The sequence below is a fragment of the Dromaius novaehollandiae genome, chromosome 1 (genome assembly GCF_036370855.1).
Source record: "Dromaius novaehollandiae isolate bDroNov1 chromosome 1, bDroNov1.hap1, whole genome shotgun sequence".
Taxonomy (NCBI): Eukaryota; Metazoa; Chordata; class Aves; order Casuariiformes; family Dromaiidae; genus Dromaius; species Dromaius novaehollandiae.
Genome location: NC_088098.1, coordinates 28654349 through 28671672, shown reverse-complemented (window position 1 = coordinate 28671672; position 17324 = coordinate 28654349). Strand labels below are relative to the sequence as shown.

At 36.7% G+C, this 17324-nt stretch overlaps 1 protein-coding gene across 1 annotated transcript in view; it reads right to left on the bottom strand.

The window, feature by feature from the left end:
- The window catches only part of CNTN1 (contactin 1), a 254908-nt gene that overhangs the window by 33954 nt on the left and 203630 nt on the right, over window positions 1-17324 (bottom strand). The window contains exons 15-18 of the mRNA XM_026117710.2: window positions 13205-13325; window positions 10888-11046; window positions 7667-7816; window positions 4235-4305 (exon numbers count right to left, since the gene is read on the bottom strand). Of these exons, the coding sequence (XP_025973495.1) occupies window positions 4235-4305; window positions 7667-7816; window positions 10888-11046; window positions 13205-13325 (501 nt within the window). The remainder of the gene's footprint in view (window positions 1-4234; window positions 4306-7666; window positions 7817-10887; window positions 11047-13204; window positions 13326-17324) is intronic.

Genomic DNA, 17324 nt, shown 5'->3' with positions numbered 1-17324 from the left:
GGTTTGCTCCCCCTACCTTTAAAATGCATCATCTTCATTACGGAGATCTGCATTTGTAGCACAACTGCTACTAATACATTTTAAGCTCTGGTTCCTGATCCAAATTTACTGCAATACACATCATGTACAGAAAGAAACTAAAGATGATTCTGTACTGAAACTCTTTTCACCTGTCTAGGAAAAAAAGACTTTCTTAAGGAGTAGAGTGGTAATGGCCATCTAACACAGACACACTGTGCCAGTATATGGGTGAATGTGCATGTGTGGAGATAGTCTTGCAAGACAGAGAAAGAGAAAATTTAAGTGTCTGGCCTAAATTATAGTCATTCAGCTAAAGCTGGCCACCCACGTGACCTGCACAGATGATGAAGAGAGAGAGATACACTCAAAAAATGATTCATCCTACCTCTTTTCACTGACTATGAAGGGGGTCCAGTCAGCTGGTTTAGACTATCTACACAGTTTCTAATTGGTAAAAGTTAAGTAAGATGACTCCCAATTTCAGTGTGAGCATTAAAGATGTCTATCCAAATATATTCTTTATGACTGCAATTGATTTCCTATACCTAGGAGTACTGTAAAACCGAAAACTACTGACCATCCACTATTTGAATTTTGCTTCATTTATGAGAGCTCCACTTCTGATGAGCCCTCCTCAGTTCATGCAGCCTTAACCACAACTATACAAAGTGCACACAAAAGGGCCAAAATCATGTCATTCAGCAGTGCATTTGAAGGCTGAATAAAGCTGTCTTTTGAAAATAGAGTTCCTGCATCACCTTTTTTTTTTTTTTAACTCACCATTGGTGAGTTAGGTGACTTTTAACTGCTTAAGTTTCTGTTCTGGCAAAAATCAGGCAACTGGAAGCTACTTCACCTGCTGGGTCAGTCCAAGCTAAGGATACCTTTATTTTTCTCTAGCCTAATTCTCTTTTTGCTTACTTCTCTGTCTGGCTTGATGAATCTTATATTCCTTTCTGCACAGTGACACAGCTTCAGATGGAGAAGGAATGGAAAGTGCCTTCTACAGCTTGTATAGTTCAGTGATTAAGACAATTGCCGACAGATGAAATTCTAAAAACCCCTCATGCCAAAAGGGAGATGGATGTTTGGACTTTAGAGTGAGGACGCTACTAGTCAGCTATGAAGAAAAACCCAGATAACCTATTTTATGTGCTTAATTTATGTGTGTTGGGCATACTTTGAGTGTACCTATTAGATGGGGCATAACTGACACCTTACACTTTTCTTCACCTCAGGTCTGACTGGAGATCATGTGAAAATTGGATACCTAACCGCCCAGAAAAACTAATGTACCTTCCTGTACCTAAGCTAGGTTCATAGAGAACCTTCCAATTCAAAATGTAGAGGATTTCATGGGTTGGGTCACCTCTGAGAGCTGGTCTTCTGAATCTACCTGCTGTATGTAGCTGCTTAAATTCAACCAGAATCCCAACCCATATGCCAAAGTAAGCAGCCTGAATGACGCCCTAGTCTCAGAATGATTTTCAGCCAGAGCAAACTTTAGAAAGCCAGGACTGAAACTTAAAAAATTATGTTCCAGAAGGTCCTATAAAAGATTTGAAAGCAGCCTGACCTCCAACAGTTACACAAAATAACTAGGTATAAGTGGCTGAATAGTTTGCAGTATCCACCAAAACCTGTTTGAAAACAGATTGGAAGAGGGAAAGACAAATGGCGAAAAAATGAGGAAAAATGGGCATGCCACTCTTAGCTCTCTTCCTCTGTTCTTCTTTCAAAACAAGACTTAGAAGAGCTGTGATTGCATCTCTGGCAGTCTTGTTCAACTAGGACTTATGAATCACAGCAAAAGCTGAAAGGGAGTTGGCAGCAACATGTGAACCTGCTCTACTTAATTAAGAAGTATTTTAAGTAGCATATGCAAATTTCAGCACATTTGGGGAAATCAATAAACACCTTTATTGCAGACTTACAGAAAGATACATTTGTGTCTGTCTACCCTGTGCCAGATAGACTCTGTAAATTAATGTCTCTATTCAAAAGCACTTGCTAGATGCAGTAATGGAAGATTTTAAGGAAATAAATAGTTGAAGCCCCACTTAATTTGCCTGACTAAATGAGCTACTCATTGTAGAACAGATGGAAACAGTCTTACATTAGGTAATAAATACTTGGAATATAAATCTACTTGAGCCCATAGGAAAGAATGAAAGGATCTTGTACTTCAGATCTTACATTAGTCACTATCCTCACAGTTATACTTTTCTTTTTTCAATTTAGTCACAGCCAAGTTTTCACTGTAACAACAATGCCATTAACATGGGTCTTTACATGCAGTGTAACTGTGACTTGTTAAAGCTTTAATGAGACAGCATTTGTCAATAAATAATAAAATAATCTAGGTCTTAAACAACTGTTCAGTCCCTGTGTTCTTATTTGTTTTTTGCTCTTCAAAGCATAAATAAAAACCTAAATGGAAACAATTAAAAGCCATCCACTTTCCGACTTACTGTTATTGGAACTGAGAAATAAACTTTTGAGTTTATTTTATCAAAAGTGTAGCTCATCCTTTTTACAAACTTAAGACATTTTTTCTCTAGTTCAATTCACTGCTAAAATACTTAGAAAGACTAAATAATCATTTTGATTTGAATCAAAAAACAAAACAAAAACCCCAGATCCCTTGGTCTAAACATATGATAGCTGACTATTTCTGTGTCATACTTGAGAACCTTTCCAAAGAGGTATCAACCTGAAGTACGAAAAGAATGAAATATATATATGCATTAAAACTTGTACATGCATAAGGCAGATCCCTACTAAAACAATGAAATAGTTGCTGTTGTAATTATGTCATCTTTATATTTTACTTCACACAAGAAAAAGCATTTGTGATAGAGGTAAATAAACTACTACCTACATGAACCATTCCCAAAAAGACACAAACGGCGTATTATGCCTGACAGCATTACGAAGGTGAACAGAGGGATCAAAAGCAGCAAGATAACTCTGTTGTTTCAAACATAACATTTCATCATCTTTCATTTCTATAACTGTTTTTACTGTATACTGAAAGGTTCTGACAACATGAACCAGATGATAGATAGACTTTTTTTTTACTTTATTTCTTCTTCCTAACTTTTCCACTTTACTCTTCAAAAGACTTCAACTTTCTTTTCCATGCAATTTTTGTCTACACAACATCTTTGCCTACAAATTCTTATTTTCCCTTACTCTCTTTCTCCTTCCTGTCTTCTTTCCTCTTTTCCTTTTTTCCTTACTTTCAGATGCTTTCTTTCCCACTGTAAAAGGGAATTTTAAAAATTATTGCTTCAGTACCAGAATGAAGACAGCAATTATATATATCTAAATGCAGAGAAGACTTTTTAAAGACACAATATCATGGAGTTAATAATGAGAATGAAAGGTATGAAATTTTGAAAAGTCTTTGTTTACTGCAAAGCTTTCCTTATGACACTATAAATTTTTAAACTTTTCTTTCCACTATTTCTGTGTTTTATTTTTTATCTCTGTCTCTGTGTTTTCCCCCCTGCCTTTTGCTTAATAGGCAACCAGTAAAGAGAAATGAATGGCTTATAGATAAGGAACAAAGATATGTGTGAATGGAGGAATGGCTGAGTTGCAGTATGATGCAATATTCCTTTGTGTTACTAGTTACATTAGCATAAAATGAAATGTATGAATTGTCAATATACAAGAAAGTCTACCTATTAATTATAATGGGTTTGTTTATAGAATGACGATGTAATTGTCCTTCTGTTTTATAAAGCCTGCACATCTGTGCACAGCACATTAAAGTCACACTTAAGACTTTAAACCTTTAATTGCATTTAAGTGAAGCTGCATGCTGTTTAGATTGTAACTTCAGAAAAAAAAGCATTGAAGATGCTTTCTTCAAATGCATCTTCATTTCTTCAAAAGCCTCTTCAAATGCAATTATATCAATGCGCTATCACAACCTGTACCTCTTATGTTTCAATCTCTTCAAAACATATTCAGAAAATGAGTATGTTTTAGAGCATGTTTTAGAAATGCCCAACACTTAAACATCTAGAATATCATATTCCCCATTCCTTCTAATATGTTTTCATGACAAAAGTCTGAAAACCTACACACTGTGTTCAAATCCTGCACTCACAGGAGCCAGTGACAAACCTTCCACCGGTTTCAGCAGGAGCAAGATCAGGCTCAAGTGACTACATGCTTCATACCATCACAGTGCAATACCTACCATCCACGTTATTGTCAACTCTCGATTGCTTCCACCCCCTCCTCCAACATCAGAAGGAGCCACATTAGGAGCTAGAAAAACAAAAGAGACAAGGAAAATGACTCCGTAGTATGCATTCAGTAAAAAAAAATCATTATTTACTTTTCTTTTTACTAGCAGGGCCAACAAGCACACGTACACAATTAAAGTAATGATAGTCTGTAATAGTTGTGAGAGTCTGTGGTTTTGCCAAGACTAACGCATAGCTTCTGCCACAGGAAACATGCCAGTTCCAACCATAGGTAGCAATCAATCATTCTTCTTTTTAACCATATTCTCTATAAACATTTAATTGATTATTCACTCCTCATAGATCTTAACTGAGGCACAATGCAGTGTTCTCTTGCTTCCTTACATGCTACTATTCTGAGGGCTCAAGCACCCAGGACCTGAACATGTATTTAACATAACAAACTGATCAGTTCCACCTGTTTCAATGGATTTCCTCACAATGTGAAAAGTTAAACCCATGGATAAATCTCTGAAGTATTGGCACCCTGATCCTATTCTAGTTCAGATTAGTGGCAGATGTTTTGTTGGCTGGCAAGGGCAGATGTTCAGGATGGAAGTTAGCTAGCAGTTAGAGTCATTGACTGGTTGCATTTTATACTGATATCCCACGTAACGAAAGAAACTGTGTTGATTCAGAGATCAACATTAGTGCACAACTGAGTGGTAAAGCAAGACATTCTCTGAGACTTCCTTACAAGACATTCCTGTATTCTCATCTCTGTAAGACTCTGTGAGTACTTAAATTCTCTCAAATACAGTAAGCACCTGAAAATCAAATCTAGGCACTTCCTAAGGTATGCAGGGTCTTTTCTCTCAGAAGCTCAGTAAAAATATGTCTCTAAAATTCTTCGCTACAATTATATACAGAAAATATTTGAATAGAGCTGTGGAATTAGGAATGTTTTTGCACTAAATATGGTGATTTCATTGCTATCCTCCATGATTTTTTTTGTACTTATCTGCTGTCTCGCAATATTAAGGACACACAAAGTACCACTGAAAACTTAGAAAATGATGGTTAACCTTGCCTGTAGTATATTACATATGCCACAGGTGATCATGCATTAACTACGTGCTCTAACTACATGAACATGTTTTTTTGTGTTAAAAATTCTTATATCATCAGACATTTTGCCTACTACTCAATGAACGTCACAAGATATTAAGAAGACAGTTCCTGTGTGCTGTCCCCCTGTTAAAGAAGATGCTCACTGAGGACTTCTTGGGGTTAGCTTAGGAGAAACAGAAAAGCAGAGAAGAATTAATGCTTCTAGAAAAGAAAAAAAAGTAAAAAATTTTTGAAACTGTAATCAGCATTTGGTGCATGGTCTGCACTATTTATTTCTGGCCTTCCAGAACATAAATCACTGGAAAATGAGGCCAAACTTAGACAATTCTGTAATGTGTGTAGAAGTTACAATATATACAAGTAGCCTTTGACTAACTGAATTCCAAGAAGGTGTGGTGAAATACAGGTGTTATTGAAGAAACAGGCAGATTTTATTAAGAAAGAAAAAAACAAATCTTTTCCCCATAACACACATCCTTAGCATGCTACTAAAAATATTAGTTACTAAAATTAAAGTTATATCTAAATGTAAAGAAGAGAGACTTCAGAACTGAAAAAGACACTGATAAACATTACAGTTTAACAAACATAATTTATCAGTGATACAGTGTAATGGAGAGGTTAGTTGCTGTGTAACATAGAAGAGCTATTCAAATAATTACAGCATGTGGATATGGGTTGCTGTTTGTGCCATGAAATACTTACCTTCTTCAGGAAATGTGTCCAATAGAGGTTTACATGAGAAGTCACACACAGTACTGGCTCTGTGGTACCCGGGAAGTCCAGACAGTGCAACCCCGTGAGGCTGCCCTAATCCTATTGTCGCTGCCCACAACAAATTCCAGCTCCTGGCAGAAAATGGACTTGGACACAGAGGTTCATCTCTAGACCGTTACTGACTTAAACCTTATTTTGGCACAGCAAGAGGTGTCCATGTCTTTGCCTAGGAAGGTGTGCATTAGCATTTTGCTTTGTTTCACCAAAAATATCTGTCACAGTCTGACAGAGATGACAATGGTGCTGGGGCATGAGGAATGAGTCAACTGACTACATCTTGCAAAAGCATTATATCCTGCTACAAAAGCTGAGGATATGCCATTTTTTTTCAGGCTGGGAAGCAGGCTAAAAGGAACTCCATGAATGTGACAAACTGCACACTGCAGGATGCTACCATTGTTCTACCTGTGAGCATTATCTTTGCCTTAATTCAGCAAAGCGAAAACGTCCATTATGAGCCAGGCTCTCCAAGGAGCTTGAATAGGTTTCTTATTTAGACCTCTGGGCCTTGTTTAAATACAGCTGTTGAGTCAGAAAACATATAAAGCTAATAGCCAATTTTATAGGCTGTAATTTCCTTCTACTTTAGTATTAACATTTTGTAGATTTTTCTTCCCTATCTAGATTAATTTAACCAATCTCTATTTCCTTTCCCCCTGAGTAATACAATTTTAATGGACCAAATGTGGGTCTTTTTTAGTAAATGTTTTGAAATTTGCAATGTAAATAGATTTTATTTTGATAAAGTGTATCTAATCAAAACAAACCTAGCAGGTCCAGTTGTAAAATTTTATTCTTACATTTTGGTTTTGCATTTCTAGTTAAAAATCTCAAGCCATGGGACAACAGATATTTTAAAATTATAAATAGATTGGGGTTGCAAATGGGTGCTAATAAGTGTTAAGGAGGATATACTGATGTACAGGCTTTGTTGGACACAGTCTTTCTGCAGTGACATATTACCTCCCAGAGCACTGCTGTTATCTCATTTTTACAGTCTAAATGGAATGTATTATCTTGAATAATAAGTACAACATCTAATTCCTCATTTTGGAGAATTCATTTTATAGTGTACCTGCCTGAGCTTAAAGGATAGCCTTAAATGTGCTCTGTGATTTTAACACTGAGCAATTAGACAGATAAGGGCATGTGTTGTGTTGGATAATGTCACATCTTTGACATGGAATGAGAAGAGACCAGACCAAACCTTCAATCACAGAAGAATGGCATTATCCAGTAAAACACGCATCCCATCCTGTATTCTTTAATTATAATACAAGTCAAATAGCAACTGAACATTTTACTATTTAAAATATTTTCTATTTTGTTCTTTTTTGTCTGTTTTGATTTCAGTGTATCCAGACAGTTTGGTATTTGCTTACTATAATCTATAGTAGCGAGTGGCCAGAAAAACATTTCCTGGATTTGAATCTTTTAAAATCCTTTTTTCAACTAAAACTACAAAATGGATTAATAAAAATGTGAGAACATAAAGCACATTAAAAAAAAGAACTAAACAATTTCTGTCTACGTACGAGCGCCTTCTGTTCTAATTCTCTGTGACGGCATACTAGGTTCTCCTATCCCCAAAGTGTTTGTTGCTATTATCCGGAATTCATATTCCATCCATGGAATTAAATCAATCACTGTAGCAGCCTCCATATTTCCTTCAATATCTGATGGCTCTAAAAGAAATAAAAAATTGCTTTAGAAAGCAGCATTTTTACAATAAGGTCAGCCAGTAATTTCGTTGATTTCTGCAAAATCATCGCTACTCTGCATTCATACAGTGCCAACAGAAGGAACATGATTATACACAAGAGATATCACATTTTACAAGGAGTACTCCTGGCAATGACTGGGAATTTGGAAACTATTTATCTGACATTATCTTGGATAAACCTTTACAAGCCTATAAGTTTTAACTGGGTACAAACTAACACCAGAAATACATTTAATTATGAGATATCCTTATAGTGTAGCTGTAGAACTTCATTTTACCTACAGACAAATGCAACGAGAAATCTGGAATGCAAAGATAATAAAATAAAAATTCATGATATAGCCAAGGGATAGACATGTGCAAATGCAAGGATCCATCATAAGTGGATAAGGAGTGGTTTATAAAATGTGGTCAGATTTTGGTGCACCTTCTTAGTGGTGTGTTATGACTTGCAATCTAGTTCTGACCCAATGAGGACAAATGTTATTACAATCTCTGCTAAAAAGATTTATTATTCTCAAAAGGGTGAGTTTCTTTACAATAACTGAAATGCATAACTCTTGGGTCTCTTTCTGTCTACAGTTCACAGACAATAGGGATTGTTAGTCTGCAGCTGCAGAAAGATGGAGGTTTTTGGTTCCTTTAATGAGCCAAGAGTTGTTAGTCAAATAAAAATCCTGGGTTTAGAGGGAGATGAGAAATGACATATTCTGTGCTGGGAAAGTAGCTAATTTGGAATTAAAATATGAGTGAAATGGCTACAAAAAAAGGAGTAGCAGAGTAAGCATTAGATCATGAGAGAGCTTTCCTTTCCCTAATCAAATTTTTCATTCCAAAATGAGGTATTGCAGAATAAAGTGAGGCACTCTCCATTTTCTTTCTTTCTGCCCACCAAGCTCCCTTATATTTGCTCAAGTTATTTTTCTGTCCAGTTAATAAAGCCATGGTGATCTTCCATGGTATCCAAGACTTGATATGAATTTGTCATTCCTTTTTCTGGACTGCTTTCAATCTCTTGATTTAATCTTACTGTGTCATATTCTCAGAATAACCATGAATGATCAACATTGTGAGAATTAATCCTTCCAAAATGCTCTGATCCCCTTAAATGGAAGGAGCAACATAAATGTGAACAACATATTATATAACTTATTCACACATATTTCCACATTGTGAAGTAGAACACACTTTCATAAAGTACACTCAATATTATGCAACCTGAGACAAAGGGTTTGGTTTGGGAAAAACAGTAATAGTAATAGCTACTATTAACAGTAACAGTAATAATAATAATTCAGAAGTGCAATGCGAAAATGTATTTTTCGTTCCACACATTGAAAATTATAAATGATAGCCTTAACACTGTTGAGAGATCAGTTTGGACTGTTTATCATGCTTCTTTCATATGACAGTGAACACTGAGCCAAACTGGGAGGAGCCCAGAAATGAAGTAAAACTTGCAATAATGCCGGGAGTGATTACTATGGTGACTTAGTTATTTGAACAGCACTAACTTTTAGCTTGGTTATTTTTAAAAAGTTCATAGAAATCTACTTCACAGAAATTACTTAGCATGGTACCAGAGATAGGAAGGAACTGCAGGACCTTCTAGTTCTATTTCCCTAGCTACTTTAACATAAGTCATAAACTAATGCTGGTTGTTGGAAACAATTATATATGATAGAACTATATATTCGAGAAAAGAAATATGATTTAAGGCAGTAGGCCTAAAATTTTCAGCTTTTTATTCCCCAAAATTCTCACTGATGTCACAGAGATTTTGAGATCAGTATGTCAAACTATTTCTTCGACATCTCTCTCTCTAGTTTCAAAGGACAAATTAAATGAAAAACAATACCTGAAACTATTCCTATTCTTGATATTAAGAAATCAGGAGTAGGTGATGCTATAAATCCACAGAAAGGAACTTAAGCTATAACTTTTTACAGTGGTATAATGAATCATATTTATATGACAGTTCTGTATAGCATGTAGCAATGCTATCCATCATAAAGCATTCAAACATATGGCAGTTTTAGTCTTCAACTCTCCTGTGTGTGCAAGAACTGTTTTCCCAGTTCAGAATCCACACAGCTTTCTTCTTGGGCCAAAATTCTGCCTATAAATCATTCTTACTATTTCCATGATGTAGATGGTTTCATAGAGTATATTGTTAGATATCCAGAAGAGAATATGATAGAAATATGTTTCTTCAGCCCAGTTGTAGGAAGGCTTAAAATAAAAGTTTACATTGTTAGAAGTCCAAAAGAAGCAGTGAAATGCAGAATCTTTATATTTCTTAACAAGGTTAGGACCATAAAGGAGTGTATCTTATCTGAAAATATTTAATACTGCTACTGCCCACATTTCAGAAGCCAGTGTTTGATGTAAGCAGTAACATAACGGACAGAGCACAAAAGTTTGTTTTTAATAATTGTAATAGTATTTTAAAAATATTTTCATAGTTTATGCATTTGCTTTAAATTTTACAAAGACCTATTATTCATTAGCATGCTGTGTGTTCAGGTAGGTGCCACTTCAGCTGCAATTATGTGGCACAATGATGACATCCAGTGGTTAGGAGGATATTCTTAGCTATGTTTTCTCTAGGGGGGCAAGTTTTGATGCAACTGGAATTTGCTCTTCTCACAGGAAACATTAGACAATTTTGACCAACTCTCAGCATAATAAATACAGAAATGAGGACACCTGTTTGTCATAAAATTATCCTTGAAAAAAATTTTTTTTATGATTCTAGTAGCTGATGTGGAATGTTTTACACAACAAGGGAAGAGGTAAAACAGGAGGGAATAAAAAGCCTATTCTTTTCTGTATATCTTTATTTTCTATATATTGTGTATATCTACTGATAGGACAATACTGCTCCCCAACCCTGTAGCAGACATTTATAGCATCCTTGGTTTCCTTTCATCATGACTGTTTTCTGATTAGCCATGTTTTCTAATAGCCAAGCTCTCTATAACCTATGACTTTATAATTATTCGCATTACTCTTACCTGGCATTACTCTTACCTGTTTTAGCATCTTTCCACTCTTCAGACAGAAAAGTTTTTGACTGGATAGTGTACTTAGAAATAGGGCTGTGATTGTCTGTTCCACGACTCCAGGTAAGTGCTACAGCAGTGTCTCTAATTTCTTCTACTCTTATACCACCAGGAGGGCCTGGAGGACCTGAGAAAAAATTTGGTAATTCAATTCACAAATTAAATATTCTAAAAATGAAAATTTCCTAACATTCCTACTTGTGTTGATCAGCTACGACATTTTCCAGTCTCGCTTTCTATTTAAGAACAGATTTGAAACATACAATTAGTTTTTAATATTCTTCAGAGTGATTCAGAAGATAACTGCATTTGCAGCTAAAAAATACTAAATGCAACTTCCATGGCTGCTGCCTTAGAAGTAATATTGGGATTTTCTTCAGTAAGAAGGTGATACTTTTAACTGTTGCTGATCTTTTTTGGAAAATCCAGTGAACTCAGAATCAGAAAAAAATCATAAAATCTTCCTTTCTAAATTCCACCTAATGATGATGTTATCACTGACCCACTTTGATTATACACTTTTGGTGGTCACATATTGGCCTTGACTGAAATTTGTATGGAAATAATTAAATGCTTGTGACTTACACTGGAGAAAAATCATACCTTGATAGTATGCTACCTTATCCTTCTACCCAGCAAGCAATCCCACTCCAAACCTCAAAAGTATTCAACTTTAGCCTGGTATCTCAAAAAATATATTGTTTAAAAAGAAATAAATGTGATCATTCCACACTGAAGGTTGAGCTGGCAAGAGGACCGTTAGCGCTAAAGTACAGGCCATATACTGTGTTAATGCAAAGGTGAACTTGAGCCACTAAGCCCATCTGAGGAGAGCTGAATCCTGTCAAGATGAGAATGGATCGAGGTTGGTCTTACACTTCTGAAGTGATGCTTGGACCTGCAAGCAGCAGCCACAGGCCCCTGACCTAAGACGGACATCACCACCACTGAGACAGCCCAGTTCTCAAAGAAAAGAGGCAGCCAGAATCGCATTTCATGGAGATTCTAAGTCTCTCAGTATTTATTAAAATTGCTGCAAGTGTACCTCAAGGATCTGATCTCTGTGTGGACTTGGGGGCTGGGGGAGTTACTACTTTCTGTGACATTATTAGGAGAAGGCACTAAATGGGAACAGAGATCTTCATTTTTTTTCAGTAGTAGTAGTGTAGTTCCAGGCACAGATACAAAGGTAGGCCACTGGAAGTATTTAAATAAATGAGGCACTTAAGTGTAGCACCTCCAGAACATGATAGGAGATGGGCAATGATTCTTCAGACTGCAATTCCATTCAAGTTCCAAAAGTGATATCTTCATTAAAAATGGTTCTGTGAAATATTCTATTTCTATTGTGGACAAGAAGAAGTGCCTGAAAAGCTTTGCAATTTTTTAGCTATCTGGAACCATGTAATGGCTCTTTTCAGAGCATAGTGACAAAAAGCTGCTTCTGATTAAATTAACTTCACTGATATTAAGTGCAAAAATATTGAAGTTACAACATCCTCAGATGACAGAAATTCAGAATCAGGACACATTGCTATATGCTGCTATACAACATAACAGAAATGTGGGGAAAAACATGATAGTGATGCAGCCCCAAGTACAAGTTATGTCTGCTTAGAACTGTCAACGCTACAGAGCATTAGCACTTCAGAACATGTTATATCTGGAGGCAAAAAAAAGGAGTAAAATGCTCCAAGGACACAAATTAACTCACCCTATTGAAACTAGGCATTGTCACATATCTTGTAGGATATATATCATATGAACAAGCACAGTGTTTTGAGACCACAGCAATACTTAAGAAGAATGAGCTAACAATGGAATGGTAACATTAGCTCCAAATATCCTTGTTTCTGTCATTTGAAAACTAGGATACTTTTAATGTAGGCTTAGTTTAATACACAATAATTTAATCGATAAAGCATTACAGAAAATTAGAAGTGGTTGCTTAAAAATATTATACAATGGATAAACTGAAAGATACAAGCTATTTTGTCGTATATAATGGAGACCAACTTAAAATATCTAAGAATTATTTTAGCATCAGGAAAATACACATAATAAAGAATCTTTATTGCTTTTCAGGAAAGCACATGCTTATCTAGATATCTAAATGTTGGGAATATATTCAGCATCCTGAGTAGACAGTAAGGATTTCATATGTTAATTTTCTTTTTAATCTCTGTCATTTCTTGATGAGAAATAAAATACTCTAAACAACCAGAAACACTCTGCTTATCTAGATGAAAAACAGCAATGTTTCGCTTTTACCTGGAAAACCTTACCTCTTACAACAAGGTCAGCTGAAGCCGAAGAATTGTCAACAATCGTCTGTGCAGTACACGTGTATCTTCCAGCATGCCGCAGCTGAACGTTTTTAATGAGCAGTTCACCATTGGATTTAATCTGTTACAAAAATAGTACTTAATGAAACTGGAAAACATCCCTATATAGCTATGTGATGTCTATCTACACATACATCCCAACTGATATATAGTGGTTGCTATTTGTACAAAGCAAGTGCTGTCTTTGAGAACAGATCACCCTCAGAGATATATTTGATTTGTATGACAGCTGTGGGAAGTGTCCTGTGTTTCTTGAAGAGCTGCTGCTCTTTGCCAGATGTCTTAAAAATAAAAATGCTTTTTCACAAGCCAACATTACTATTTCAATGTTTGAAGCACATTTCTGAACATTAAATTTCATCAAAAATTTTTTGTAAATGGCAGTCAAATAGTTTCTCTATAATAATATTTGCTTTTCTATGCATATTTGTGTTATAACCATATCATGGAGTTTTTCCTTTACAAACCTAAAACAGTAAGAAACTTTTTATCGCAGAGAGATTACAATCAAAGCCAAAATAAACACCAAATAAAAGACACTAAGACACTACACACAACATTAAAAGACAGAGACCACAAAGAATAATGATCAACATGTGACCCAGTTTCTTAGAGAAAAGACTAGATTTCATTCTGCAAAACAGTGTTGGCAATGAAAAGGATAACTGTAGTAAATGTAATGGCATGCACTAGTCAAACATACTGACTCACAACCTGTTCTCAAATTACTAATGTTATGGTAAATCAAGAAGTCTAAAAAGAAGACTGAAGGAGGGTGATGAAGCATATTTGCAGTGGGTTGTACAACACCGGAGAAAGTGTGAAGGCGCTTGCTCGAAGACCTCAGTGTGAGAGCTGATGGTGTGAGGGCCTTGCGAGCATCCCCCTCCTGGAAGTTTGGCTGCTGGGGCTCAGGGCCAACTCCAACATAGCACAGCTGGGGGCTGCCCCTTCCTTTGGTGACCCTGGATGGATGGCACACAGCCAGCACTGCGGGGAGGCCTTGGCCAGGACTGATTCCTCTTCCCATGGGAGCTGCTTTTAAGCTAAGCCTTTACTATCTGGCCCTCCGCTGTGTCACAGCCATGCCTGTGCCTGGCCATGGGCCCCACTGATCTGGACCTGGACCCTGACTTCCTGACTGGTTTCCCAGCCTGACCTTGGGCCTGCCTCCTCACTGTGGACTTGCCTGGTGGTCACTGGGCCGTGTCTGACCCTGGTAAGTGTCACTGGGCCTGCCCTGCTGACTGTGTTATCCCCCTCAGCTCCTAGCTCACCATGCCTAGCAGAGCAGCCGGCCCTTGTGGCAACCAGTGAAATGGCATCAAGAATGTAAGGGAAACTTTAATATTGAGTAAGAATCACAGAATCATGGACTCAGAAAAAATGAGTAAAAATTGAGGTTGGAAGGGACTTGTGGAGATGATCTAGTCCAAACTCCCTGCTCAAAGCAGTCAATTACAGTAGGCTGTTCAGCCATGTCCAGTTGGGTCTTGAAAATCTTCAAGGACAGAGACTCCACAACCTCTCTGGGCAACCTGTTCCAGTGTTTCACTGCCCTCACAGTAAAAAAAACCTTTTTACTATGTTTAAATGGAATTTCCTGTGTTTCAATTTGTGCCCATTGCCTCTTGTCCTTTCTCTGGGCCAGAGTCTGGCTCTGTCTTCTCTACTCTCTCCCCTCAGGTATTTATATACGTTGATAAGGTCCCCCTGAGCCTTCTCCTCTCTAGGCTAAACAGTCCCAGCTCCCTCAGCCTCTCCCCATACAACAGATGCTCCAGTCCTTTAGCCATCTTAGCAGCTCTTCACTGCATACGCTCCAGTATGCCCATGTCTTTCTTGTACTGGGGAGCCCAGGGCTGGACCCAGCACTCCAGAGAAGAGTGTTCCTCTCTAGAGAAATACTCCAGAGTGTTTCTGGAGAAGGAACGGAGGCTGAGAGACACAAATATTAGAAGTGTCAGTGATCAAAGGCCTGTAAGTTGACTAGGTAAAAGGCAAAACGTATGTTCTGACAACATGACAAGCTCTTAAAGCAAATTTCAAGCCCTTGCTTTGAAGGTACAAAGAGTTAAAACCTCTTAATGGAGCATATGTAGGAATTTTCTACTCCCTCCATCCCCAGAAACATATTCTAGGGTTTAATCATTTTGCAGAAACAAACAAAAAGGAAAAAAAGAAAAGAAACATCTTTATATAAACAATGGATAGAAAGTGTCTAAATGGTTACATTTGGAAAAAATATATAGCGTTGTTTTCAGATGGCTATAATGCCCACTATCTGCAGCTACTCCGGTCATACAGATATGCAAACTGAGTAAAATATTATTATCCTATGACACTTCTGTGAATCCACTGAGTAACTAGATGGGCACTTGTAAAATAAAGAGTAGAACACAGACCACTACATATACCACAGCTATTCTTAATGAAAAACACCTTTTATATTAAGAAATACATTTATACAAATGTTTAAAAATAACACATTTGAAATATTTTATCTATTCTGCAGTTTATTCCAAAAAGGATTACTAGGCTAAACCTCAGAGTTATACATGTGTTAGTCTTTAAAGTATTTAAAAAAAACTCAATCACCCTCTCAAAATATAGCTGACTGCTTTTATGAAAGTCAAAATGTTTCAAAACATTAACAGATGGATGAATCAATACCACACTACACTGAAAGGGCAACATTCACATTTCCTAACTTACTCCACATTGTTTTGAAATCTCATTTTGTATAAAAAGCAAACCCTGAAATAGCTCTCTGCAATCCTGAAACCTTCACAAGAAGGAACAAAGGAAATTCAGATGCAGAATAATATGCGAAAGAAAAATTGCTGAATTTTTCAGTGTAAGAACTAGTGTTTTCATCACTGGAAGGTTCTAGAGAACAACAAAAGCCTTCAGTACTATATAAAATATTAAGAGATGCCATTAACGTCTCTGAATTTAGACATTTTGAAAGAGTGAAAGAGAACTAAGTCATCCAGTTTATCTTTCCTGATCAAAAATGAGGGAAAAAATAAAAGTAAAGTTTAAATCCTTTCCAAATACTCTGAAGCTACACTGCCAGTTGCATGTGTCTATATTTGGAGGGAGATTAAAATAGCCAGATGAAACTACCCTTGTCTTTTCCAAACTCTGGTCAGGATTTGGGGTACCAATTGTCAAATTCTGCAGACATAAACTTTCAGCACAAAATGAAATCTATTAAAACCAATTTTTTGGACCAACATCAGAATTCACCTCTTTAAGAAATTACTGAGATAAAGAGTTGATTGGATAAAAGCAAGAATCAAGCACACATGGACAGGCTTCTCAATCCCAGCTAGCAATACTTCATTTGATTGCCAAGTAATATCAGCGAGAAATGCAGGTTATCCTGTACCAAGCTCATGTGACACAAGTGCTATTGTGAGGATCAAATAGACTAGTTGGATCAGTGACCAATCCAGTATATGAATGCTAGTTTTCTTGGTATATTTCTAGAAGACTTTTTTCTTTCAATTATTACTAAACTTTAAGACATACATTATTAGCATGTTTCACTCAAAACTAATATGACAGGCCTTTTAATTTAATTGGCCAAAGTGGAAGCAGGATGCAGACATGAGGTGAATCTGGAATAGCGGCATTTGATTTTGCTGCAATTTACTCATTCACGAGAATTCCACCAGGATTGCCCTCCAGGACACCACCCTTTGAAAATCTACGGGGATTACTACTTAAAAGAACACTGGCTGGCTGGCTAACAAACCACATGTAAACCCTTTTCATCTGTAATGGGCTAAGCAATGCTGTCAACAGTGTTCAGTAAGGAACATCAGGTCAGCACTTCAGTTGGAGTAGGGCAAATGCCTGCTCCTCTGTCCTCCAAAAAAAGAAAAAGAAAAAGAAAAAGACAACAAAGAAGTTCAAACTCCTGGAATTTCCAGTTGCTGGGTTTTTGGTTTGTTTGTTTTTGATTTAATAAAAGTAAGAACCAGTTCTCTACTTTAGTACTCTGTATAAACCTTCATTTTATTAGCACTAATTGCCATCCTAGAAAGAACCA